The sequence below is a fragment of the Tursiops truncatus genome, chromosome 4 (genome assembly GCF_011762595.2).
Source record: "Tursiops truncatus isolate mTurTru1 chromosome 4, mTurTru1.mat.Y, whole genome shotgun sequence".
NCBI classification, from domain to species: domain Eukaryota; kingdom Metazoa; phylum Chordata; class Mammalia; order Artiodactyla; family Delphinidae; genus Tursiops; species Tursiops truncatus.
Window position 1 is genome coordinate 11,265,583 of NC_047037.1, and position 26,693 is coordinate 11,292,275.

The 26,693-nt window shown below is 39.4% G+C and overlaps 2 protein-coding genes and 1 pseudogene across 2 annotated transcripts in view; 2 read left to right on the forward strand and 1 right to left on the reverse strand.

Annotated features, from left to right (window-relative positions):
• The first annotated feature begins 476 nt into the window (after nucleotides 1–476).
• LOC109549814 (large ribosomal subunit protein eL15-like) lies at nucleotides 477–1,153 on the forward strand. The gene has a single exon (XM_033856329.2). The coding sequence runs from the start codon at nucleotides 492–494 to the stop codon at nucleotides 1,104–1,106; it is 615 nt and encodes a 204-aa protein (XP_033712220.1). The 5' UTR covers nucleotides 477–491; the 3' UTR covers nucleotides 1,107–1,153.
• Nucleotides 1,154–3,926: 2,773 nt separating this feature from the next.
• On the reverse strand, nucleotides 3,927–5,498 carry LOC101335371 (serine/threonine-protein kinase PAK 2 pseudogene; annotated as a pseudogene).
• A 13,007-nt stretch (nucleotides 5,499–18,505) lies between these two features.
• LOC109549793 (collagen alpha-4(VI) chain-like) overlaps nucleotides 18,506–26,693 on the forward strand; it is a 53,637-nt gene continuing 45,449 nt past the window's right edge. Inside the window, 6 exon segments of the mRNA XM_033856315.1 lie at nucleotides 18,506–18,541; nucleotides 18,887–18,940; nucleotides 19,058–19,093; nucleotides 23,154–23,219; nucleotides 24,994–25,056; nucleotides 26,026–26,088. Coding sequence (XP_033712206.1) covers nucleotides 18,506–18,541; nucleotides 18,887–18,940; nucleotides 19,058–19,093; nucleotides 23,154–23,219; nucleotides 24,994–25,056; nucleotides 26,026–26,088 — 318 coding nt within the window.

The following is a 26,693-nucleotide window of genomic DNA, read 5'->3' on the forward strand; positions in this document are numbered from 1 at the left end:
AAAACATCCAAATTATTTTTATCCATGATTTGTACTATTGCAGGATGGCAAGTCAATTAGGAGCCAATGGTGGGAATAAAAAGCCAGAACCAAAGCACAGAGTTTTCTCTTTCATGTGGCTCTTGGCATGTCAGAAGGGGCAGTACTGCCTCCAAAATCCAAACAATTAAAATGATGAGAGAAGAGGAGAGGAGGGGAAGGGAGAAAAGAGGGCACCCTAATAATTAATCCTACAGGTCACAGACCTTTTTAAAATCTTTAAAATGTAAAATGTATTGCTATCAACAAGCACGTTGCATTATTCTTTCTTTCTCCAGTTTTTTACATATTATTTACTTATTTGAAAAAAATCTAAAGTAACATCTCAAATGACCCATGAATTTACCAAGAAGTACTTTGTCACTTAAGTTCTCACAGACAGTAAAAATGTTGGTAACGGAGGAGAAAGGGTCCTTCCTTTCCGTTTGGCGGCAGCCATCAGGTGAGCCAAGATGGGCGCTTACAAGTACATCCAGGAGCTGTGGAGGAAGAAGCTGTCGGACGTGATGCGCTTTCTGCTCAGGGTGCGCTGCTGGCAGTACCGCCAGCTCTCGGCGCTGCACCGGGCTCCGCGCCCCACCCGGCCCGACAAGGCGCGCAGGCTGGGCTACAAGGCCAAGCAAGGTTATGTGATATATCGGGTTCGCGTGCGCCGCGGTGGCCGCAAACGCCCGGTCCCGAAGGGCGCCACCTACTGCGAGCCTGTCCACCATGGCGTCAACCAGCTCAAACTTGCCCGGAGCCTTCAGTCTGTTGCCGAGGAACGAGCGGGACGCCACTGTGGGGCCCTGAGGGTCCTGAATTCTTACTGGGTGGGTGAAGATTGTACGTACAAATTTTTTGAGGTTATCCTCATTGATCCCTTCCATAAGGCTATCAGAAGAAACCCTGACACCCAGTGGATCACCAAACGAGTCCACAAGCACAGGGAGATGCGAGGGCTGACGTCTGCAGGCAGGGAGAACCGCGGCCTCGGCAAGGGCCACAAGTTCCACCACACGATCGGTGGTTCTCGCCGCGCAGCCTGGAGAAGGCGCAATACTCTCCAGCTCCACCGCTACCGCTAATATAAGTAATGTTTGTAAAATTCTTACCTAATAAACAGTTTAGGACATCCACGTCTGCTTAAAAGTGTTTTTTAATCTGTCTGTTAAAAGTAGTTGTCTGCAGATTGCTTCACTGAATGCATTGTCAAATTCTGAAAGTTAAAGTGCAATAATGTTTGAAGATTTTAAGTGATGGTGTATCTTGTTTCTAATAAGGGAAATGCCTTTGTTTTTGCTTTATTAGGCAGTTGATATGTCCGTGTGTAAAGTGCTGTCTGGTAACAACAGGTGTAAAATTCTGTAAAAGAGGAGCACAGAAACTAGCCGTGTAGATTTGTTGGTGCATGTGATGAAACCTACAGCTTTATTGGGGTGAGGCAATGCTCTGCTGGTTTACTCTAAAGTGGCTGTTTTATGGAGTTTGGCAAGGACAAACTTTAAATTGGGTTTTCCTTGGAAATGTGAAGGATGTCATGATCGTTTATCATGATCATTATGCCGAAAAATAAAGTTGACTAGGGCCCACGTTTTTAGACTTAATCTGCTATTCCATATAGGTAACTGCTGCTTCCAAAAGGCGGAAAGTAAAGGAATGCCACGATTTTTTAAGATAATTGAATAAACCTGTTGCAAGCTGTTTCTCTTACAAATTGAAACAAATCCTGGTTAGCCTAAATTAAATTGCCTTGGCCTCCATGGTACCACTGAAGTTCACATAAAAGGTGGGAGCTCCTGGTTCAATCCCGTGGCTCTGATCTGTAGAATACTTAACTTCATGCAAAATAGTCATGGTATTTACACTAGTGTATATTGAAACTGATGGAAATTGAACATTAGGTAAATGAGAAGGGAGTTTTTAACCCTAAGGCTTGTAAGCTAGTGATGCTAGGATTGGGAAATTGGTGTTCATCAGGTCCCTTTCAAGTGTGGGAGGATACAAGGGGCTTGGATCAAAAATTTAAATGTTTTATTTGTAGTATTAGTTTGTGACCCATTATGAAATCTAAGCCACCTTGGGGAAAATAGGGTTGGTTTTATTTAAAAGTAACATTGCTAAGTCTAATCAGTGTTATCTTGGCTCATCACTTTATCCATTCCCATAAGGCTACTAAGAAGAGTCGTGTAGTTGGTGTCAATACAAGTTCAATTGGTTTCCAATTTTATGTGTGGTCTACAGTTATTTTTCTCATCCCTGCTCAAACTACCCCCAAGAGCCTCAGCATTCCACAAACGTGCCAGGCCACCCACTGGTTGTGGTCGGGCATACCACCACATTCTGCTGGCATCATGACTTCCCCTAGACTAAGCTTCTGTTTCCCAGGGTGGAGTTGAGTGCATAGGAAATATGGAAGAGGAGTTGCCCCAGTTCTTGGTTTGCTATCTTAATAGGTAGTTTAATTTTGAAATCTAATTGCTGGATTTCTGGCAAACCCATTTTCCTTGTATTTTCTTCAAGGGTCTTTTAAAAGGCCCACTTAAATGATTTCTGGAAAACATGTAGCAGGCTCAAAAAACCTTTTGGGACCCAAATTCCTTCCCACTCAGAAAATCTTAAACCATATTACTTTGTGTGTAGAGGTGGTTCAACTATATATAATGATAGACTAAATGTCTATTAAACTAAAAAAAAAATGTTGCTAATGGGTTGGGAACAATGTTTATAACAAATCTTTACAGTTTACTGGTCAGAAGCTGCATCTCTAAGGAACTGACATTTCTCTTTCATGAATGTAATCTTATCTAATTATTTTAGAGCTCACCAAGATTCAAGCCTCTCACTTTGTCTCTGCTAGTTTCAAATATTTTTTACCTTTAAATGGAAAAAAAAAGTTAACTTTTAAATTCTGAAAATTCAATGGTTATTATATTATTTACCATGGGAAGGGGGTGAGGAGTAGGGTGAGAAAGGGTTAATTACAAAACAAACACACTAGCTAAAATTACAACATATACAGAAACTTACTTCCAAAATGAAGGGGAAAAAGGAGGGAAGGGGAAAGTAGCGGCACAAAGTCCTGAAGCCAAATCTGAAGAGGACATAGAAACTGTTAGAAAATATAGTCAATGGGACTCTTTTACTGTTTCAATGATTTAGTTATAAATATAGGTTATTAGTCTTCTCTCTATACATGTAACAAATGCCAAAAAACTCACTATTATGAAATTATAAAAATTGACTTTTTCACATTTGTTAGAAAGGGTAAAAATCACATACTTTTCTTCCCTTCCTTCAGTTCAAATTCTGAACTGAAATGTTACATGTAACAATAGCTGGTTCTAACTTCTATACAAAGTTAAACCATATTGAACTCCTTTGCCAATATAAGGAGCTATGTCATTTCTACCACACTTGCCTCCAATTTAGGCATAAGAAACATTTCTCAAAGCAACTCAAAAGGAGCAAGTCAGGGGAAAGAAAGTTATGAAGAAGAGAGAAGAGAAGACTAGCAGATAAAACACATACTCTGAAAAACTCAGATCTGCCATTCAAGTACTGAAAATACCCCAAAAGGGACAATGAATGGGATCTGTTATAATAAAGTCAGCAAAATAAAATGCAAATCTCAAGCATGATAAATGGCCCTGATGGGCTTTCTGCTGAAGGGCATGAGGCTATGATTCAGTCCACAATTCCTTTTGGACCCTAAAGAAGGGATTCAATAGAAAGTTGTCACTCTGTTTTGCAATTTTTTCTTGCTTGTCTTCAGGAAACAGTAGCTTGTTTCTTCCCTCCATGTTATGCAGACCATTTCTTTAAACCCCAAAAGAATAATAATTGTCATATAGTAAAAGACTTCTTTTAGAAAATGGAAAAAGGAATATGAGGCCACAGCAATGATGTTAATGGTTACTCTTCAATGCTTCTTTAGCTGCCATGATCAGTGGTGTCAAGCTGGGTAATGGTTTGGCCAGTTTCAGGAAGGGATGTTGTAACAATTCTCTGGCTGAACTCCTTTTCTCCACATCCATCTCCAAACATTGATTTAAGAACTCCCGAAATATTGGGGAAAGTTTCTCTGGGTTTTGAAGTTCTGGGGCTCCATTTGTTACTATCAGGTACAAGGCCCTCAAAGGATTTTCACTGAGGTATGGAGGCTCTCCTTCTACCATCTCAATGACCATAATACCCAGAGACCAGATGTCTACTTTAGGGCCATAAGCTTTCCGTGTAACCACCTCTGGTGCCATACAGTATGGCGTTCCAACCATAGTACTTCGCTTGCTCTACTCAGGAGTGATCTGGGCACAGAAGCCAAAGTCAGTAAGTTTAACAGATCCTTCCATGTCCAAAGGCACATTGTCACTTTTGATGTCTCTATGGATCACTTGATTAGCATGTAAAAACTCCAATGCCTGTGAACACTCTCTGCATACAGCAGCAATCTGTGCTGCATCCATGCAGGTCTCTGTTACAACATCAGTAAGTGATCCCCCAGCGAGGTACTCCGTTACCACAAACAATTCATCACCCACCAGGTAACTGTCGAAGAAGTTAACTATGTTGAGATTGTTTAATTCTTTCATCACCAGAATCTCATTAATGATCAATTCCTTCTTTGGCTGTTTCTGTAAATTAATCTGCTTAATAGCAACCACTTGTCCCAATGCCACATCAGTAGCAGTGAAAATTGTGCCAGAAACCCCTTGCCCAATTTTTTCATATCTTGTATACTTTTTCTTAGGGTCACCTATGCTTACAATAGTTCTTAATTGCTCCATAATCTCTTCATCTGTCATTTTGGCCTTCTTTGTCTGTTCGTCTGAAGTCTTGGCACCACTGTCAACATTAGAATCACCAACTCGCGCAGGAATAGGATCAGTTACAGAGCATGTATAAATTGACTTTGTATGATCTGGTCACGGGGCAATAACAGGAGGAGGAGTCTCTTCATCATCATCATCATCTTCTATTACTACTGCTGTTTCTGAACGCTTGGTATTCAGTGCTGATGTTCCAGACGGGAAGCCATCTTTCTCAAGAGGAGTAAAGCTCAGATATTTCTGCTTCACTGTGTTGGAGTCATAGAACTTTAAGACATCCAGCACAGCCTGAGGATTCTTCTTTTGCTCTAGTTTTGTGATATTGGAGGTCTTTCGAGCCCACTGTTCTGGCATGCCAGTGAATTCTCCAGTAACAGCATCAAAACCAACATGGATGGTGTGCTCAAAATCATATGGAGGAGGAATTTCTGGCCTTTCCTTCTCTTTCTTCTTACTTCATTTCTTTGTGCTTGAGAATATAGAGACGATTTTATTCCTGGGGTTTTTTTCCCTCTGGAACAGAGGTCAAAGGTTTCAAACTGTGATTGGCTGACACAGGGTCTTTGCCTCCAGTGCTAAAAATGGTACTGCTCATTTGCACGGGGTGGGGGGTCCTGGAGACTTGTCTTCCAGTTCTCTGTTATCAGACATGATTCAGAATTATGATATGGCCCCAGGCGAGGAAAGGTCCCTGTGCCCCAGCGAGGAGCCTCCGGCCGAGCTCCCTGCGGGCTCAGGAGCCTCCCCCAAACTCTCACTCTCTTTACCCTCACACTGTCCTTAATCCATTAGAACCATGTATTCTTTAAGATTCACACTTTCATTTATTTGCCATTAGATGAAAGTTTGTTGGGGAATGGAAAACTTATTCTTAAAGTATCTTCTTTCAAATTACTTGCAAGCCACCTTAAGGAGACATTAATGGGAGGTTGATGTAGAAACTGAGGAACAGACAATCCAATTATATCGCATCATTTATTGGAAAGTCGCTGGATTAATGCCCTGGGGAAAGTTTGTAATATAGTGGGCAATATCGTAGGTGTCCCAAATCAGTGCCAAGCTCCCTATCATCACATCAACCTTGAGAGTTGAACTGGCTTGCTCAAGTACATGGAGCCAAAAGTCAAGGTGAAACCAGAATCAAGGCTTCCTTTGGAGTCAAGACTTCTCCCAGTATTTCCTGTTGCTGTAAAATAATATAACAGATGTGGTTATCTCACACCCTGAGTCACTGCCAAGGAGAAAATGAAGCATGCACAGTAGAAACATGTCTTAGGGAAGCAAGGTGGCTACACTTACACCTTCTGCAGAGAGGACTCAGCTGTTGGGTGGCTGCTATTTCTGGGCATTGTGATATCATTTCTACACAATATTCTGCTTAAAGTGCCTGAGACCGCGAAGTGATTTAGACACTGTGAGATTCTTGCTTAAGCTCTTTGATGAGTTTAAAGAGGGCTTGAACTCACATTTTTACCCCAAGGCAAATTGCTCACAGGTCTTCATTTTACACGAAGCAGACTCTGGGGAGCTGAGTGACAGTCTGGCCTTGGAGATTTTCATTGAAAGGTTTGAAGCACATGTTTGAGGTACAGCCATATGATGGACCTGGAATCAGGTTACCTGGGACAGAACTTGACTGCATGACTGTGTAGACCTGGGACGCTGCTTAAAGCATTCTGGGACGCGACCTTTTCATTTCCATCAACAAAATGAACAGAGTAAGGCCTGCTTAGCTGGCTTTTCCTAGATTTGAGGTGAGGAACATGGAGATTAGCACAGTTACTTACAAAGTAGCAATCAACTGAAAACTGAACCAATCAAATAAAAAATATAAAGTACAATATACACAACAAAATAACTGCTTTATTAATACACAGTGCAAAGTATTAGTGTTCCTCTATCTCCACAGATTCTGAGTTTCAAATTAGGGGGAATATGTTTTCACTTTTACATAGTGAATTTCTAAGAAGACTTATTTAACAAGCACTTAAAGAGTGCTTTTAAGTGCCAGGTATGGGTAAACTCTTTTACAATAATGGACTCATTTGATCCTTATCACAAGACTATGAGGTAGATGCTATTATTGCTCCCATTTTACAAATGGGGAAACTGAGAAGAGAAGCAACTTGCCCAAGTACCTGATCTGAGATTCAAACCTAGGCTGTCTGTCTCCAAGAATCCTTGCTTTTAACCCCACCGCACTCTGCTGAGGATGGCTGTGAGGTTAGTTAGAAGATAAAGATGAGGTGTTCCCTGTTCCAGTTGGAACATCTCATTCAATGTGATTGTCATGTTGTTCTTATTTTTAAATATATGGGGTTTCTTAGAGTCAAAAATTAGAAATAGAATTGGGAGTGGATGCTTTCCACGGAGGCCTTTGGAACGAAATCCAAGTCTAGGAGAGGGAAGTCTGGTGTTCTGCTGCTTCTGGGAACTTGTAAAATATTCTCAGGCTGGCCTGATTTTATCAGGCAGATGTACTTCTGAGACACTTGAATATTTCCTCATCCCACAGTGTTTATCAGGTCAACCAATGCTTGTATAAAAATACAAGCAAAATCATCCAGAAATGTTTATGTTCCACCAAATGAATTCAGTGTGTGAAACGGTGGTTCTACCCCATGCCCTATAAGATTTTTCCTTTTATAGCCATATCTGGACAACTTTAAACAGATGAAGTCTGAGGTATATACTTAGGGCATTTACAAAATTTTTCCTGAGTTGGGTCAGCAAGACCATAGTCCTTGCACAATTGAAAAAATATAGCAACATGTCCTTCTTTAGTTTTATAATTGGTCTGGGGAAGGACATAATTCTGTGTGTGTGTGTTTTTTTAAATCAACTGTATTCAGGTATAATGAATATACAATATGATGCACTCATTTTAACTGTATGAAGACATAATTTTAATTATGAGGTATCTTTCTCTCTCTAGGTACATATCTAAAATGGAGACATAGAAGACATTTTGGGGGATCATCTTCCTTGCAGCTGGTTTTGGCTTCATCAAGTCACAGAGAATTGGTAACGCGTTGGGTTCTTTAAGCCAAAAATGATGACCTTGCCAGGAATGGAGTGGTAGTGACAATATTAAAAGAAAATATTACAGGAGTTTCATACTTAACAAATGGGAAATGATTCTTTGAAGGAGAATTTAGAATCTGAAAGCTTTTAGTTAATAGTGGACCCTTGATATTTTTCAAAGCTTAACCTCAAATGATGAAAAATAGATATTAAAAGATGCTATCCTTCTGAATGTGTTACCAAGCTCTCAAATGCTTTTGTAAATGTGGGCCTATTCTATTGACTCTGCATTTTGCTTTGTCTTCTTTGGCTGTGCTCTTCCACAGGGCAATTGTCATCGCAAGGTGAGTAGTTTCCCCGAGTGCTAAGGACACTTCTGCAATTTTTTTTGCAGTCATTTTAACTTTGGGGGCTTTTCAAGATGAAATCATCAAAAGAAGATTGTATGAGTAGCCTGAAGCTCCCATTGAGACAATATTGAGTTTTAAATGTTCAGAAATGTTTACACAGGCTGTTATTTGTTGGGAAAAAACATGAAGTCTCTAAATTTCCCTTCGGCTCTGACTCCTCTCATGTGAACAGAAGCTGTGACAGTGAATCTTCTCCTGCTTCAAACACCTTCTAAAATGACAAAAATCTAGTCGTTCAGAAAGTAACAATGTATGAAAATGTAATATATCTCTCAAGTTGCATGTGATGAAACCATATCTTTGCCTGAAATACATTCTATAGCTGTGAGGTTTCTCCTGATTGGAAAGAACAGGGAAACACTTCCTGGTCTGTGTTTGATCTCTTCTGAAAGAGCTTTCAAGGGGACAAAGCAGGTGGCCATCCCTGGAGCACTCACTGGACCCTCTCCTCTCAAGAGGATTGCATTTGGAGGGCCAAAGGGAAGGGAAGCTTAAAGGGCCTCAAGCTCATTGATTATCATCCTTTTCAATAATCCTGACTTCACTTGGCTTTATAATTGAGATTAGGCAAACTTCCCAGAAGTGGGATTTAGGAATCTAGAAGTGACTGTCCCTTCAGGATTTACTGTCCCTGAAGTACAACAACCTTCTCCAGCCCTTTTCCACCTAAACTCTCATGTGGTTTTTGCCTTTCTGTAACATGGGCTTTCAATTTAATCTTCTTTATGGCAGTCCAGGGTATGGGCTAGATGTCAAGGGACCTGGTTTCTAATGCTGGCTCTTCGAACAGATTTACACATGTTACTTTGCCTTTCTAGGTCTTATTTTCCTTATCTGTGAGATAGGTGAATCGAACTCATTGTATACTTGCACTGTTCAATACAGTGGGCACTAGACATGTGTGACTATTTAAATTAAAATACATTAAAATTCAGCAAAACTTAAAATTTCATTTCTCTCAGTCACACTAGCTACAGTTCAAGTGCTAAACAGCCTAGTGGCTGCAGTATTGCACTGCGTAGTCTTTTTGTTTTTGTTTTTGTTTTTGTTTTTGTGGTACTTGGGCCTCTCACTGTTGTGGCCTCTCCCGTTGCAGAGCACAGGCTCTGGACACGCAGGCTCAGCGGCCATGGCTCACGGGCCCAGCCGCTCTGCAGCATGTGGGATCTTCCCGGACTGGGGCACGAACCCATGTCCCCTGCATTGGCAGGCGGACTCTCAACCACTGAGCCACCAGGGAAGCCCTGAGCATCTGTTTTAATACAGGCGTGACTGGAACAGAACAGGCATGAGTTTTGTGTCTCAGAACTGGCCTCTATGGGGAGAGACAGACATGAATGAAGTAATCATGGAAATAGATATAAGATTACTGCTGAGATAAGTTCATGAAGGTGTGGTAAATCGTAGCGCATTCTGATCCAGACTGTGCAGTCAAGAAGGCTTCATTGAGGGAGTAAAGATGGGATGAAATAAAGCATGAGTAACAACCAGATTGTGAGGGAGGTCGAAGCAGGAAGAGACCAGCCTTCTCTACTGAGGTCCTGTGGGCATTTTAGAATGTGCCGAGGGTGGACAGGACTTGGGCATTCCAGGGCACACAGGAAATCAAGACATTCTCTACGCAGACCTCTGTGAGAGGCACACACAAGGTATTCCAGGTTAAGAAAAAGGAAAGGCTTAGAGTTAGAAGAACTCAGAGCTGGTTTGGACAAACAAGGATTCCAATTTAACAGGAGTGGAGGGAGAGATAAAAAGTATAAAGAATGGGAGTAAAGTCTGGATGGGCAAGTTGGAGCCAAATTAATGCCAAGTTTAAGGGTCTTGTTTTTTCCTACTGAGTAATCAGTTTGCCTAGAAACTACTGAAAGTTTCTAGGCAAGGAAGAACATGTTAAAGCTACAGGTTTGGAAGATTACTGTGGAAGCCAGTGTCTGGATCAGAAAAAGGAGGGACTAGATGTTGAACAAAACATAATAAGAACCATATGCCAGGCTTTGTACTCAGCATTTTAATTTATTATTCCATTGACTCCCTATGACAGCCCTATAAGATAAATATATCAGTTTCACAAATGAGAAAATTGTCTTAAAGAAGTCAAATAAATTTGCCTTGCTGGTAAATTAAGCAGCAGGATGGGAATTTGGAATTAATGAACTTCCTCTTACCACTATATCAGGCCAGGGAAGAGGTGAGGAGGGGTCTTCAGTAACATTTGGAAGTGGCTTCTTGTGGAGTCCAGAGATTTTCCCATTCCCTGTGTGTCTGAGACCCAGATCTCAGAGGTGGTCCCTACTTCACTGTTTTCAGAGTATGCTGTGTAACCACCAGAACCATGTACATAACATCCTCTGAGGAAGGTTTCTCTGGTGGGGGGCTCTCTCCAACTCTGTGGCTCTGTAGGATCTAGGACACAAAGATGGTACAATTAACAGCAGATTGTGAGAGAAGCAACCATTTGCTTATCATGTCATAGTCTCATGGCAAGTTGTTCCACCTCTCTGGTTCCCTGTCTACAGCAGTCAGGAGCCCTGCAAGTATTTTTCTCTTTTTTCTTCTCTTTTTTCATGAGATCTTGCTCTGCTAATGCTGTGCATATCTGTGATGAAGAAAGCCTTCTTCATTTTCTTACATGTGTTTTTGTGTGGGAGCATCAGGAAGTTGTGGAAAGATCCAGGGGTTTGGAGGCAGGGAGACGAGGTCCAACTTCCTCATACACAAATGGGTTAATTCTTGAGTTGTGAGTGTTAAATGAGGTAAGGCACATCTAGAGCCAAGCATATCACAGATTTCCAATAAAAGTATGTATTTTTCCGTGTCTCATTCTCACCTCTTTGACAGCGAATGCTTTAAAGTTCAAGTACTAAATTGCTCTTTTAATTTGAGTCTCACTTCCCCTCTCCCTTTAGGCAATAGGTGATTTTAAAAAGTGACACTTTTTTTTTTTAATGTGATTTAAGGGCCTGACGGGACCATCCAGAAAACCTGGAGAGCATGGAGAGCTGGGGCTGAGGGGAGATTCTGTGAGTGGCGGTTGAGGGATTTCTGCTGCTTTAATACAAGGATTGTGAACTGTTTGCATGGGCACAATGGCAGAGAACAACGAATTATTCATTAATGAGTCATCTGTTCAGCCTATCTAAGTATTGCTACAAATAAGAGATTTGAGAGGAAACCCATCTTATAGAACAATTGGGCTCTCAAAGAGTTTGGAATTTTAATTGCATTGGTTATCTGGGATTACTGAGCAGATCCAGAAAATGAAAAGTCACGACTTTGATACCTTTCTTTTTTAAAAAAATCTGACTTCCTATATTTTCTTTTCCTGTCTTTCCTGTCCATTTGAGCTAAGAAAACTTTTACTTTCTCAGGGGGATCCTGGAATTGATACTTTCATCCAAGGCCCTAAGGGAGAAAAAGGAAGGCATGGACACCAGGTAAGATGGTCTCTGTTTGCTTGGGGATACTGGTACCCACGGGAGCAGATGCTAGCTGGTGGAGGAGACTTGGGTATTCCAGTTGGATCAACATAGAAAAACAGAAAGCAAACCTGTGGGACTCCGATATCTATGGAAACAGGAACTCTGAATGCTAATCCCCACTTGTATCCTTGCCTAGCATCCATGTCTCTTAGTATTTCTTTTTGTTTTTTTTTTGTACAAATCTTATTTCCCACAACATTAGTAATATAAGTTACTTTACCTTGTTTGTCCTTGGTTTCTTCATCTCCAGAATGAAATTTTCAGACTCAATGATGCCTAAGATCTTTCCAGTATTAAAAGTCTCCACTTTTATTTTATTTTATTTATTTTTAACAACTTTATTGAAGTATAATTGCTTTACAATTGTGTGTTAGTTTCTGCTTTATAACAAAGTGAATCAGCTATACATATACATATATCCCCATATCTCTTCCCTCTTGCATCTCTCTCCCTCCCACCTTCCCTATCCCACCCCTCTAGGTGGTCACAAAGCACAGAGCTGACCTTCCTGTGCTATGTGGCTGCTTCTCACTAGCTATCTATTTTACATTTGGTAGTGTATATATGTCCATGCCACTCTCTCACTTCTTCCCAGCTTACCCTTCCCCTTCCCATGTCCTCAGGTTCATTCTCTACGTCTGCATCTTTATTCCTGTCCTGCCCCTAGGTTCTTCAGAACCTTCTTATTTTTTAGATTCCATATATATGTGTTAGCATACGGTATTTGTTTTTCTCTTTCTGACTTACTTCACTCTGTATAACAGACTCTAGGTCCATCTGGGTCCACTCACTACAAGTAACTCAATTTTGTTTCTTTTTCTCTAATGATTAGTGATGTTGAGCATCCTTTCATGTGTTTGTTGGCAACCTGTATATCTTCTTTGGAGAAATGTCTCTTTAGTTCTTCTGTCCATTTTGGAATTCGGTTGTTTGTGTTTTTGGTACTGAGCTGCATGAGCTGCTTGTGTATTTTGGAGATTAATCATTTGTCAGTTGCTTCGTTTGCAAATATTTTCTCCCATTCTGAGGGTTGTCTTTGCGACTTGTTTATGTTTTCCTTTGCTGTGCAAAAGCTTTGAAGTTTCATTAGGTCCCATTTGTTTTTTTTGTTGTTGTTTGTCTGTTTTTATTTCCATTTCTCTAGGCAGTGGGTCAAAACGATCTTGCTGTAATTTATGTCATAGAGTTTTCTGCCTATGTTTTCCTCTAAGAGTTTTATAGGCCATACATTTAGGTCTTTAATCCATTTTGAGTTTATTTTTGTGTATGGTGTTAGGGAATGTTCTAATTTCATTCTTTTACATGTAGCTGTCCAGTTTTTCCAGCACCACTTATTGAAGAGGCTGTCTTTTCTCCATTGTATGTTCTGCCTGCTTTATCAAAAATAAGGTGACCATGTGTGCATGGGTTTATATGCCCAGTAGTGGGATTGCTTTATACTATCCTAGTTTCCTATCCTGTTCCATTGATCTATATTTCTGTTTTTGTGCCAGTACCATACTGTCTTGATTACTGTAGCTTTGTAATATAGTTGGAAGACAGGGAGCCTGATTTCTCCAGCTCCGTTTTTCTTTCTCAAGATTGCTTTGGCTGTTCGGGGTCATTTGTGATTCCATACAAATTGTGAAAATTTTTGTTTTAGTTCTGTGAAAAATGCCATTGGTAGTTTGATAGGGATTGCATTGAATTTGTAGAGTGTCTTTGGTAGTATAGTCATTTTCACAATGTTGATTCTTCCAATCCAAGAACATGGTAAATCTCTCCATCTGTCTGTATCATCTTCAATTTCTTTCATCAGTGTCTTATAGTTTTCTGCATACAGGTCTTTTGTCTCCTAGGTAGGTTTATTCCTAGGTATTTTATTCTTTTTGTTGCAGTGGTAAATGCAAGTGTTTCCTTAATTTCTCTTTTAGATTTTTCAGCATTAGTGTATACGAATGCAAGAGATTTCTGTGCATTAACTTTGTATCCTGCTACTTTACCAAATTCATTGATTAGTTCTAGTAGTTTTCTGGTGACATCTTTAGGATTCTCTATATAGTATCATGTCATCTGCAAAGAGTAATAGTTTTACTCCTTCTTTTCCAATTTGGATATCTTTATCTTCTGTGATTGCTGTGGCTAAGACTTCCAAAAGTATGTTGAATAATAGTCATGAGAGTGGACAACCTTGTCTTGTTCCTGATCTTAAGGGAAGTGGTTTCAGGTTTTCACCATTGAGAATGATGTTGGCTGTGGGTTTGTCATATATGGCCTTTATTATGTTGAGGCAACTTCCCTCCATGCCTACTTTCTGGAGGGTTTTTATCATACATGGGTGTTGAATTTTGTCAAAAACTTTTTCTGCATCTACGGAGATGATCATATGGTTTTTCTCCTTCTGTTTGTTAATATGGTGTATCACATTGATTGATTCGCATATATTGAAGAATCCTTGCATTCCTGGGTCAAAACCCACTTGATCGTGGTGTATGATCCTTTTAATGTGCTGTTGGACTCTGTTTGCTAGTATATTGTTGAGGATTTTTGCATCTCTGTTCATCAGTGATATTGACCTGTAGTTTTCTTTTTTGTGATATCTTTGTCTGGTTCTGGTATCAGAGTGATGGTGGCATCATAGAATGAGTTTGGGAGTGTTCTTCCCTCTTGTATATTTTGGAAGAGTTTGAGCAGGATAAGTGTTGTCTCTTCTCTAAATGTTTGATAGAATTGCCTGTGAAGCCATCTGGTCCTGGGCTTTTTTTTGCTGGAAGATTTTTAATCACCATCTCAATTTCAGTGCTTGTGATTGGTCTGTTTATATTTTCTATTTCTTCCTGGTTCAGTGTGGGAAGGTTGAGCTTTTCTACGACTTTGTCCATTTCTTCCAGGTTGTCCATTTTAGTGGCATACAGTTGCTTGTAGGATTCTCTCATGATCCTTTGGATTTCTGCAGTGTCAGTTGTTACTTTTCCCTTTTCATTTCTAATTCTATTGATTTTCATCTTCTCCCTTTTTTTCTTGATGAGTCTGACTAATGGTTTATCAATTTTGTTTATCTTCTCAAAGAACCAGCTTTTAGTTTTATTGATCTTTGCTATTGTTTTCTTCATTTCTTTTTCATTTATTCCTTATCTGATCTTTATGATTTCTTTCCTTCTTTTAACTTTGGGGTTTTTTGGTCCTCTTCGTCTAATTGCTTTAGATGTAATGTTAGGTTGCTTATTTGAGATGTTTCTTGTTTCTTGAGGTAGGATTGTATTGCTATAAACTTCACTCTTAGAACTGCTTTTGCTGCCTCCCATAGGTTTGGATTCCTCGTGTTCTCATTGTCATTTGTTTCTAGGTGTTTTTTGATTTCCTCTTTAATTTGTTCAGTCATCTCTTTGTTATTTAGTAGCGTATTGTTTAGCCTCCATGTGTTTGTATTTTTTACAGATATTTTCCTGTAATTGATATCTAGTCTCCTAGCATTGTGGTCGGAAAAGATACTTGATATGATTTCAATTTTCTTAATTTTACCAGGGCTTGATTTGTGACCGAACATATGATCTATCCTGGAGAAAGTTCCATGAGCACTTGAGAAGAAAGTGTATTCTGTTGTTTGGGGATGGAATGTCCTATAAATATCAATTAAATCCATCTCATTTAATGTGTCATTTAAAGCTTGTGTTTCCTTATTTATTTTCATATTTGATGATCTGTCCGTTGGTGAAAGTGGGGTGTTAAAGTCCCCTACTATGATTGTGTTACTGTTGATTTCCCCTTTTATGGCTATTAGCATTTGCCTTATGTATTGAGTTGCTCCTGTGTTGGGTGCATAAATATTTACAATTGTTATATCTTTCTTGGTTGATCCCTTGATCATTATGTAGTGTCCTTCCTTGTCTCTTGTAACATTCTTTATTTTAAAGTCTATTTTGTCTGATATGAGAATTGCTACTCCAGCTTTCTTTTGATTTCCATTTGCATGGAATATCTTTTTCCATCCCCTCACTTTCAGTCTGTATGTTTCCCTAGATCTGAGAAGGGTCTCTGGTAGACAGCATATATACGGGTCTTGTTTTTGTATCCATGTAGCGAGCATGTGTCTTTTGGTTGGATCATTTAATCCATTTATATTTAAGATAGTTATTGATATGTATGTTCCTTTTACCATTTTCTTAATTGTTTTCTTTTTTTTTGGTAGGTCTTTTACTTCTTTTGTGTTTCCTGCCTAGAGAAGTTCCTTTAGCATTTGTTGCAGAGCTGGTTTGGTGGTTCTGTACTCTCATAGCTTTTGCTTGTCTGTAAAGTTTTTAATTTCTCCATCGAATGTGAATGAGATCTTTGCTGGGTAGAGTAATCTTGGTTGTAGGTTTTCCCCTTTCATCCCTTTAAATATGTCATGCCACTCCCTTCTGGCTTGTAGAGTTTCTGCTAAGAAATCAGCTGTTAACCTTATGGAAGTTCCCTTGAATGTTATGTGTCATTTTTCCCTTGTTGCTTTCAATAATTTTTGTTTGTCTTTAATTTTTGCCCGTTTGATTACTCTGTGTCTCAGTGTGTTTCTCCTTGGGTTTATCCTGTTTGGGACTCTCTGTGCTTCCTGGACTTAGGTGGCTATTTCCTTTCCCATTTTAGGGAAGTTTTGAACTATAATCTCTTCAAATATTTTCTTGGGTCCTTTCCCTCTCTCTTCTCCTTCTGGGATTCCTATAATGCGAATGTTGTTGTGTTTAATGTTGTCCCAGAGGTCTCTTAGTCTGTCTTCATTTCTTTTCATTCTTTTTTGTTTATTCTGTTCCACACCAGTGAATTCCACCATTCTGTCTTCCAGGTCACTTATTTGTTCTTCTGCCTCAGTTATTCTGCTATTGATTCCTCCTACAATAATTCCTTATTGTATTGTTCATCTCTGTTTGTTCTTTAATTCTTCTAGGTCTTTGTTAAACATGTCTTGCTTCTTCTCAATCTTTGCCTCCATTCTTTTTCTGAGGTCCTGGATCATCTTTACTATCATTATTCTCAATTCTTTTTCTGGAAGGTTGCCTATCTCCACTTCATTTATTTGTTTTTTGGGGTTTTATCTTGTTCCTTTATCTGGTACATAGCCTTCTGCCTTTTCATCTTGTCTACCTTTTTGTGAATGTGTTTTTTTTGTTCCACAGGCTGCAGGATTTTAGTTCTTCTTGCTTCTGCTGTCTGCCCTCTGGTGGATGAGTCTATCTAAGATGCTTGTGCAAGTTTCCTGATGGGAGGGACTGGTGGTGGGTAGAGCTGGTTGTTTCTCTGGTGGGGAGAGCTCAGTAAAACTTTAACCCGCTTGTCTGCTGCTGGGTGGGGCTGGGTTCCCTCCGTTTTGGCTGTTTGGCCTGAGGTGACCCAACACTGGAGCCTACCTGGGCTCTTTAGTGGGGCTAATGGCTGATTCTGGGAGGGCTCATGCCAGGGAGTACTTCCCAGGACTTTTGCTGTCAGTGTCCTTGTCCTCAGGGTGAGACACAGCCACCCCCTGTCTCTGCAGGAGACCCTCCAACACTAGCAGGTCAGTATGGTTCAGTCCCCAAGGGGTCACTGCTCCTTCTCCTGGGTCCTGATGTGCACACTCCTTTGTGTGTGCCCTCCAAGAGTGGAGTCTGTGTTTCCCACAGTCCTGTTGAAGTCCTGCAATCAAATCCTGCTAGCCTTCAAAGTGTGATTCTCTAGAAATTCCTCCTCCCGTTGCCGGACCCCCTGGTTGGGAAGCCTGATGTGAGGCTCAGAACCTTCACTGCAGTGGGTGGACATCTGTGGTATAAGTGTTCTTCAGTTTGTGATTCATCCACCCAGCAGTTATGGGATTTGATTTTATTGTGATTGTGCCCCTCTTACCATCTCATTGTGACCTCTCCTTTGTCTTTGGATGTAGGGTCTGTTTTTTGGTGAGTTCCAGTGTGTTCCTGTCAATGATTGTTCAGCAGTTAATTGTGATTCTGGTGCTCTCACAAGAGGGAGTGAGAACACATCCTTCTACTCAGCCATCTTGAACCAATCTCTGCTTCTAACTTGTTGATGTCAAAGTTCTTCTCCCTGAGAAAGTCAGATGAGGATCTCATGAGCTTATTAAAAAATGTCCAATATAGAAAACAATACAAAAAACAATATAGAAATGTGAGGAATCATCATTTTGTTTTTCTCCTTGTTTGGGATAACTTATTTTTTCACAAAATCTAGCATACTTGAAAAGAAAGACATGATAACACAATTTTTTTCTACCATATAAAGTTTTGGTAAAAATAATTTCAATAAGTGTTTCTACCATAATTAAATAACACTTCCTTAGTATTGTGGAATATTCAAATTGCTTCAGAATTTTATCTATTATAAATAACAGTTGGAAGAACAGCTTTGTCCAAAATTTTTTTGTTTCTGTATTTCATATTCTTTCCCAATTTATGTATTCTTATTGAGTTAACATGTGACTTCACTGAATAGTTATCTAAAATATTCCTACTTGTCATCCAAGGGGGTTTTCCATTTCTCCTGAAACTTGGACTCATTTTTTCTCTGGACACCACTCGTTTTCTGACCCTAAGTAAGTGAGAGCTCTAGAGAGTTCCCTCATCTGACTGTGTATAGCATCCCCTGTGTACCCATTACTCCATGTGTGCAGAGACACACTCTTTTGCCTCCTGTTTCCATTTTCCAGCTGTACCCTACATGATGCAGATAGAGAGGGAAGTGCCAGCATTGTTCAAGCATTAAGCATGGCTTGTTGGAGAACACCTATGACTACTGTCCCAGCATGGGGAACCCTGAGGTGTTGTCAAACAATCTTTGGGTAAAGAATGCTTATGACATGGATATTTTAAAACACCAGAATTAAATCCATTTGCTTCTAGAGGAGTGCTAACCAATAGAAGTTTCTGAGATCATGGAAATTTTCTATATCCGTGCTGCCCAATATGGTACCCACAAGCCACATGTGGTTATTGAACACTTGAAATGTACCTACTGTAACTGAGGAAACTAAAATTTTAAATTTAATTTACTTTAGATTAATTTAAACATAGTAGTCACATGGGGTTAGTTAGTGGCTTTTGTATGGGGCAGCCCATGACTAGAGAGTCAACTCAGAAGTGTGTAGACATCTAAACTGGTCTTTCCCTTACCTCTTTCTTTCCAGGGAATTTCTAGTATCGATGGACCTCAGGGAGAAACGGGAAATGTTGGCCCTCAGGTAGGTATAGCCATTTGTGGGATGTATTTCATCTGCTTTTGTGGAGGATAGAGGTATGATGGGGTGAAAACTGGCTTGTTTCCTTCTGTAAGGTCTCTGCTTCCCTTCTCTCCTTAGGGTTCAAGAGGAAGATGAGGTCTGCCAGGGCTAAAGGTCAGTGCTTTCTGAGAAGAGTGGCTTCTTGTTCCACATATATGGCTACTTTATATAAGTTCTCTCATATAAAGGGGAGTGTTGGTTGGGTTGTTGGAGGCTGCATGATCCCTGGGAAATTTCTATGGAGACCTTTTCCATGAAGAAGGAGAAGTCTGTATGGTTCTTCTCTGCTCCCTCTCCAACCTGCTATAATATTTCATTTAGATGGAAAATAAGCTAACATCTTAAAGAATTGCTTTTACCTCTGAAATAATGATTTTTCCATTTAAAGAAGTGGGACTTCCTGTGGATGCATAAGGGGATCTCACAGTCACTAAATAAAGGTAAAAAATTGAACTTTTACTATTTCCAAAGAAGGAATGGTGTGATTTCAGGGTAGAATGGGATATCTCTGTGGGGGAATCATATTTTACTGAGCATTTACCTAGCACCAGTCACTGCACTAGACCTTTATTTATATGACCTCATGTAAACCTTTCTGCAACCCCAGGAGTTATGAGCATCATTAGTTAATTTTTAGGGCTAAGAGAGGAAATAGAGGTTTAGCAAAGTGAAGTTAGTTGTTAGAGGCTACATAGCTTTGGATTCAAATCCAAAGATTAGGAAACTCTTCAAAATTTTTGTACAAAATGAGAGTTAAATTTGTTATGTAGATTCCTTTCTAACATATTCTGGTCGTGCTCTGCTGGTATTTTTTTCTAGCATTCTCATGATTTAGAGATGGAGGAAAAGTCAGAGACTGATTTATGTCATTTCTGAGCCTGGGAATGAGTGCGTGTGTATGTGGCTTCAAACCAAACATGTTGGAAAGCATAGCTATTGAGAAATCCCAAGTCTCACAAATCCAAACAAATTCTGTTGACACCAAGTAAAATCTTAATCTGTCTCATAAAATGTTAAGATTGAAATAAATTCTTAAATAGACCATTTCTTGTGCTTTGAATTCAGTTTTATAGCACTTGTGACATAAATAATGTCTTGAACTATCATTTTAGCCTATTGTTTTTAGCCCCCCAATAGGCAGAAAGAAATAGTCTACGAGTTGACTAGGCTAAGTTTTAGGGAAATTCAGTGACTCTACGCAGTGGAAGGAATTTCCTACTTTTAAATTATTTAATACTTTTGCAATGCTATGTGCAGTTTATCTAAATAGCCATTGACAGTGGGTCCTCTGCTCACCTGGGTCTTGGTTACTTTTGGTTCCCTAAACTGAACTCCATCTGCTGTGTTTTTCCTTTTTATTTAATTGAAACCAGAGCTGAACCTGTGGTAAATTTAAAGTCAAATTGCACTTGCAAGCGTATAATGAAAAACGTTTCCCTGCCCATTTTTTCCCAGGTCTTCAGGCGCACTTATTTTCATCTCTTGGGGCTGTTCCTTCTGGTATTATTGCCATTTTTCTAAAGAACATACTTACTTGGCTATTTCTTGGTTTTCAGTTTTAGATGTTTTTCTATTGATTTCTTCCAGTGGGGGATAAAGATTTTTCTTAACCTGTCCATCTCCTCCATATGCTTCCCCCCAACTCATTCTTAAAATACACTTATTTTCTCCACTTTTGTTCAAATCAATTCATTATTCAGATGTTGACTGATAAATAGCAGTTACAGCTATCTAACTGTGATATTCCTTGAGTCACCCTCTCTCCCCATTTGTTTTGTGTTCTGTGTGCCTATTACTAGTTAATCATAAAGCTCTTTGACACAACTGATAACCTCCCAATATACTCAAACATGTGAGGTTTATTTTTCTTAGATTCCTCCTTCCTGGGCCATCTGTCCTCCTCCTCTCATCCAGGCTGATGTCTCTTTGGGCCTCTGCACTGTTGTCTTCTGGGGACAGCTTTGGGAACAGCAACCTCTCATTTTGGGAGCAAAGTGTGTGCACACTGCCATCTTTAATAGAAAACCTCTCCCATTAATACCTTGTCATCTTGATGAATCCCTATAGTTTTGGCTCTTTTTCAACAACCCCTATAGTTCTTTACTCTTTTATCTATTCAAGCTTTGATTTTTTAGTAAGAGATAAAATTCATAACTATTTGCAGACTCCAGGGTGAACTGGGTTTATATAACAAGCCAATGGTTTGCTAGTTAACCCAGTGTTGGAGCAGTGATCATATAGACTGATTTATGTTTTGAGGCTATAACTTGCTAAAGAGCAGCCAATACTGTTGGAAGAATATAGCTTACAGAGGTGCTGAACTCCAAATTACAACATTCCTTTGACCTTGGGAAAATATGGCTTGTTATTGTCTATAAAATTAGATATGTTGGCTTTTGCAAGATGCATAATAAAATGAAATTCTAACTAATATTTTATTTATGGAAAAGATTGTACTATGGCAAATAAATCAATGCATAGATTGTTTTGTCAATAAGGGAAAATTTTAATTTGTTAATTATGATAAAGTTAAGAATATCATTACCTTTTAAAATGTCCACTAACTCACCACTGTCCTGCAATTATTTTTATGTTTGTGTGTTTCCTTTACTTGCATAGATAATAAGGGGTTATTATAATGAATACAGTATTTTATATCTGATTTTCTGTGTTTCCAAATCTTCCTATTATCACTTTAAAACATTATATCTTACTCTGCTGAAGAAAAATGACTTACTAAACTACTTTTATGTTGAACATTTAGGTATTTCTATTTTTTTAGATGTCATGGTCAGTGATGTAAAGAAAAGCTGTATTACAAGGTTTTTGTTTTGTTCTTGCTTTTGCTTCGCTGACAATTTCCTTAATATAAAAGTACAGGCATGGATAAATTAGGAGTTTGGGATTAACATATACACACTACTATATACAAAATAGATAACCAACAAGGACCTACTGTATAGCACAGAGAACTATATTTGATATCTTGTAATAACCTATAAAGGAAAAGAACATGAAAAAGAATATAAATATGTGTGTGTGTATATATATATATAAATATAAATGTATATACACCTGAAACTAACACAAGATTGTAAATTAACTATACTTCAATTTTTAAAAAGTTAAAAAAAATATAGGCATGGAGTTACAATAAAAGAGTCTGACCTTTGCTGTATAGAGCCATATTGTTTTCCGAAGTGTTGCACCATGAATGTCACTAATGTGATGTGCACATTAAACAACATTTCACAACCTGTTTCAAAATTTCTAGCTACATGCATTTTAAGACTTGATTCACATTTATAAATCTAGATATCAACTCTTGAAGAACAGAATGATTTAACCATAATGATTAATAGAAGTGCTTCTTATTTATCTGAATGGTCTAAAAAACTTAAGAAGCACTAGTATTTGATCCAGAAATTGACTAATACTTAGTTTAGGATTTCTTCTCCTTGCAAATCTATGAATAATCAGTAACCTAGTCAACATGTGAGCAACATGAGAAAGAAGGCAGCATCATTCACAGAGTGGGTATTACCCTCAATTTTAGAAAACACATCTCCTCTGTAGAAATGAAGATATTTGAGGGAGAAATTAAATCAGTTACCGGATGAATCAGTTTAACAGCTCACCCCTTGCCTAGAAAACTAGCTTAATGCTGTAAGAATCTGTAGGGTTTTAAAGCCAGCTTTCTGCTATTTCTTTGTGTGCTTTTTGTGCTTTTGTTCCAAAATGTCACAGTTGTCGCTGTGCTCAACATTCTGAGTTTCCTCACATGGAATAAGCATCCTTAACACCAGCAAGCATTTAGCCCACGTCCCTTAAAAGGAGTGGATGCGCTTTTAGGAACCAGTTATTATGTAAAATGGGAGTTTGGGTTGTTTAAACAAAGTATTTTTGCTTCCACCACTAGCTTAGATATTGGAAGGAGACTGGGAAAGACAGTAAAAATGTGGTTTTGCATTTTCCTAACCAAATAAGTGGGAACCACACCCCAACCCCCGCAATTTCCTTTCCAACTCTGATCCTAAGGGGACTGAACGCAGACACGCAGATCTTTTTTGCCTTTCTCTTATGGCTTTCAAGTGACATCTTGCAGGGAAAGTTGCCTTCAATAGGGACACTGAAGGTGCCTAGCGAACTCACTAAGTTTTATTCGTTTTGACAGGGTGTGCGTGGAGAATCTGGTGAACGGGGTTACAAAGGAGAACTTGGGTATCCAGGCTCACAGATTGTATCAGGGAACTTATTTTTAGTGCTGAAGACTACTTGTTTGAATTTTTAACTTAAATTATTTGATAGGGATTTAACATGTATCAGAATGGTCTAGGATGCCTCCCTCCCAGGGCATCCCAAAGAAAATTGTATAGCCTCTCTTCTGGGCAGGTTAAACCCTGGTAGCTAATATTTTTTGAGCAATTACTATGTCCTATGTATGACCCTTAGCACTTGTATTAGCTCATTCAATCCTTCAATGGGGAGGTTTTATCATCCCCATTTTACAGGGGAGAAATGGAGTGGGGATGGAGAAGTTAGGTAAATTGGCCAAGCTCACATAGCTTTGTAGGTGATAGACATGGGATTCAAACTCAGGCAGTCTAGTTATAAAATCTATGCTCTTAACTACTGCCTCTGAAGCTGTGTATGCAAATTACTCAAATAGTGTTTAATTCATTAAAATTGTATTCAATTTGGCAGGAAAAATCAGCAAAGTGTTTATTGAGTGTCAGGTATACAGAGGGCACTTTGCAAATATGCCTGGGTCATTCATACCATTAAGGCAAGGGTCTTGCCCTGAAGGAGTTCAGTCCAGTGGGGCATTGCAAGCTATTGATAATAACCAGAAATTAAACCTCCAACCAGTTCTTCTGTAATCTTCTAAGCATAACCCAAATATGTCATTCTGTAAACCCTTCTGGAACAATTTCTGCATCTTTATTTTGAAAGCCAAATTGTTTCCAAGGATCCTCAAAGGAGAACTTTAAAACAAAAGATTTTACTAACACATTGAATCATTCTCCACAATTTTGAAATTCCTATGAGTGTCAGATTGTCATTGAGAAGGTTTCTGCTGTTTTTTCTACTTGACAAAAGTACTAAAGAACGAAGTGGGTTATCAAGTGTTATTAGAAATTGTACTTATTTTATGATAGAAGATAGTATCTGAATCTAGGGGGAAACAACTGAGAGATATTTTTGGCTTTCCTTTTGATCACTGGCTTAATTCAAATGTGGGCACCCCCCCTGCCCCCCACCGTTGTTATGTCCTGGACTTCTTTAAGTTCACTTTATTATACAGCTCAATGTAAGGGGAGCAACCATGAGTAAGATAATCCATAAAAACTCCTCTTGATTCTCACCTTCCCACTGGGGTGTGGGTATGATGGTCTGTTTAAACAGATAATTACAATACCTCACCCAGGAGTATAGAAGCCAGGATCAATGCTTCTAATAGAAAGAATTTCTCAGAAAAGCTGGAGAAAAATTAAAGTGTCAAAAATCGATAAAGTCAAATAGATTGGGGAGAAAATGAACAGCTCCTCAGCAATGTACCCAGTGAGATTAGGCCACTTAGATGTGTTTGGGTTCTTGGTAATATCAGAATGCAAACGCTTGTCCTTAGTCCTTGTGTGGATAAGGGAAAGGTTGATTTTTCAAAGGAGATCAGTATCCCAGCAGCTCCTCTCATTTCCCTTTTAGGATGTAAAATTAGTTGGGTGAATTAAAATATAAAAGCAAGTTTCAAACTTTAGTGTCCATCAGCTTCAACTGGAGAGGTGCTTAAAAATATAGATACATCCTGCTTCAGATGGAGGGAGTTTGGAGCGAGTGAGTTGGGGTGCTTCGGAGGGCAGAGGCTGCTTGATTCAAGTGTGATACATGGGATAGTGATGGGCCAGAGTACCTTAATTTGTACTTCCATTAGCATCCAAGATAATTTTGTGGTTCTGTGGAAAATAAATAGCTCTATAAAAATTGGTTGAATTTTAATTTCATCTGTGGACCAGAGACCAAGAGGAAGGCGAGGACCACCAGGAATTTCTTGAGAAAAAGGCTTACTGGGTGCTCAGGTAGGTTTGACAAAGTAACAGCTCAATACAGCTGCTCATTACCAATGGTCAGTTCATAGTCCTGCATGTCCCTGGACAAATAACGTAAAGCTACACTGTTTGTTCTAGAATCTGTGGGTATCAGGAATTTCTAGAAATAGCTAATTCGAGGCAGTAGACATTGATCACCAGCTATGTACCCCTTCTTCTCTAAGTATATTGTTGGAATATAGTGATGAATGAGATTGGTTTGAGCCACAGGGGTGTGTAACACATGCTCATACTTACTTATAGTGAAAGAAAAAAATAGTAGTATCAAAGGGCCATAAATGACTGATTTATTCCTTACAAACATATAAGGAAGCATTGCTTAAAATTATCCCAGTTTTGTAGAGGAGAAAACTGAGGCTCAAAGGGATCAAATAACTTTTCATCTGGATAGTAGGTGGCTGAACTGGCTTGGGTCTTTCTAGTGCCTGTTTAGTGCCTCCCTCACTCGCTATCCCGTGGTTCATAGAAGGGTCAGATCAGGCTGAGGCAATCAGGTCAGATCAGGCAATCAGGAGTGGCTTCCTACAGAAGGAGCATTTGAGATAGCTTTAAAAACCCAAGCAGCATAATTTAAGCCAGGGATTAGTGTATCTGGAGATTCAGAATGGCCTAAGCCATCTCTCTCTTGGTTGGGAAAAGTCAAGCCCCATAACTGACCGTATCATTTTCATTCTCATTCGATCATATTTTCTATTTGGAGTGGATAAAAGTCCAGGCTTTTGTCTTCCCAGTCTCTTAATCAGATGGTATTTTTCCCTCTAGTAGACAGGTAATTCCTCCAATTCTTGGTACGTGGAGGACGTGGCCTCTTGCACAGAACACCTTACTGCCCTACCTCAAACCCCAACTCAGAGGTTAAATGTGTCTATTATGCACTTTGGAGGATAAAATTAATTGTATCAAACATTAGAGATGATTTGGGTCATGGTCTTATTACAGGAGAATCCTGGGCCTCCAGGGCCAAATGGTTCAAAAGGAAAAGATGGACCAAGAGGAATGAAGGTAAATGTCAGAAAAAAACACACTTCCTAGACTGCAACTTGGAATCTTTTATATGAATATCTCCTTATATGATCATTTCCAACATGAGTGTCTGATGTGCTTGGTAATGATATATATATATATAAAAAATATATAAATATGTATATAAATATATATATATTTATAAGTACTCTGAGATAATAGAGACTTGACATGGCTTTGGATTTTTTTTTTATAAGTACTCTGTGATAATAGAGACTTGACATGGCTTTGGATTTTTTTTGGGGGGGGGGCTGCATTGGGTCTTTGTTGCTGCCCACGGGCTTTCTCTAGCCTGTGCGGGCTTCTCGTTGCAGTGGCTTCTCTTGTTGTGGAGCACGGGCTGTAGGCGCACGGGCTTCAGTAGTTGCAGCATGCGGGCTCAGTATTTGCGGTGCGTGGGCTCAGTATTCGTGGCTGGGAGCTCTAGAGTGCAGGCTCGGTAGTTGTGGCACATGAGCTTAGTTGTTCCACGGCATGTGGGGCCTTCTAGGACCAGGGATCCAACCCGTGTCCCCCACACTGGCAGGTGGATTCTTAACCACTGTGCCAGCAGGGAAGTCCCTTGGTGGTGATATTGACTGTCC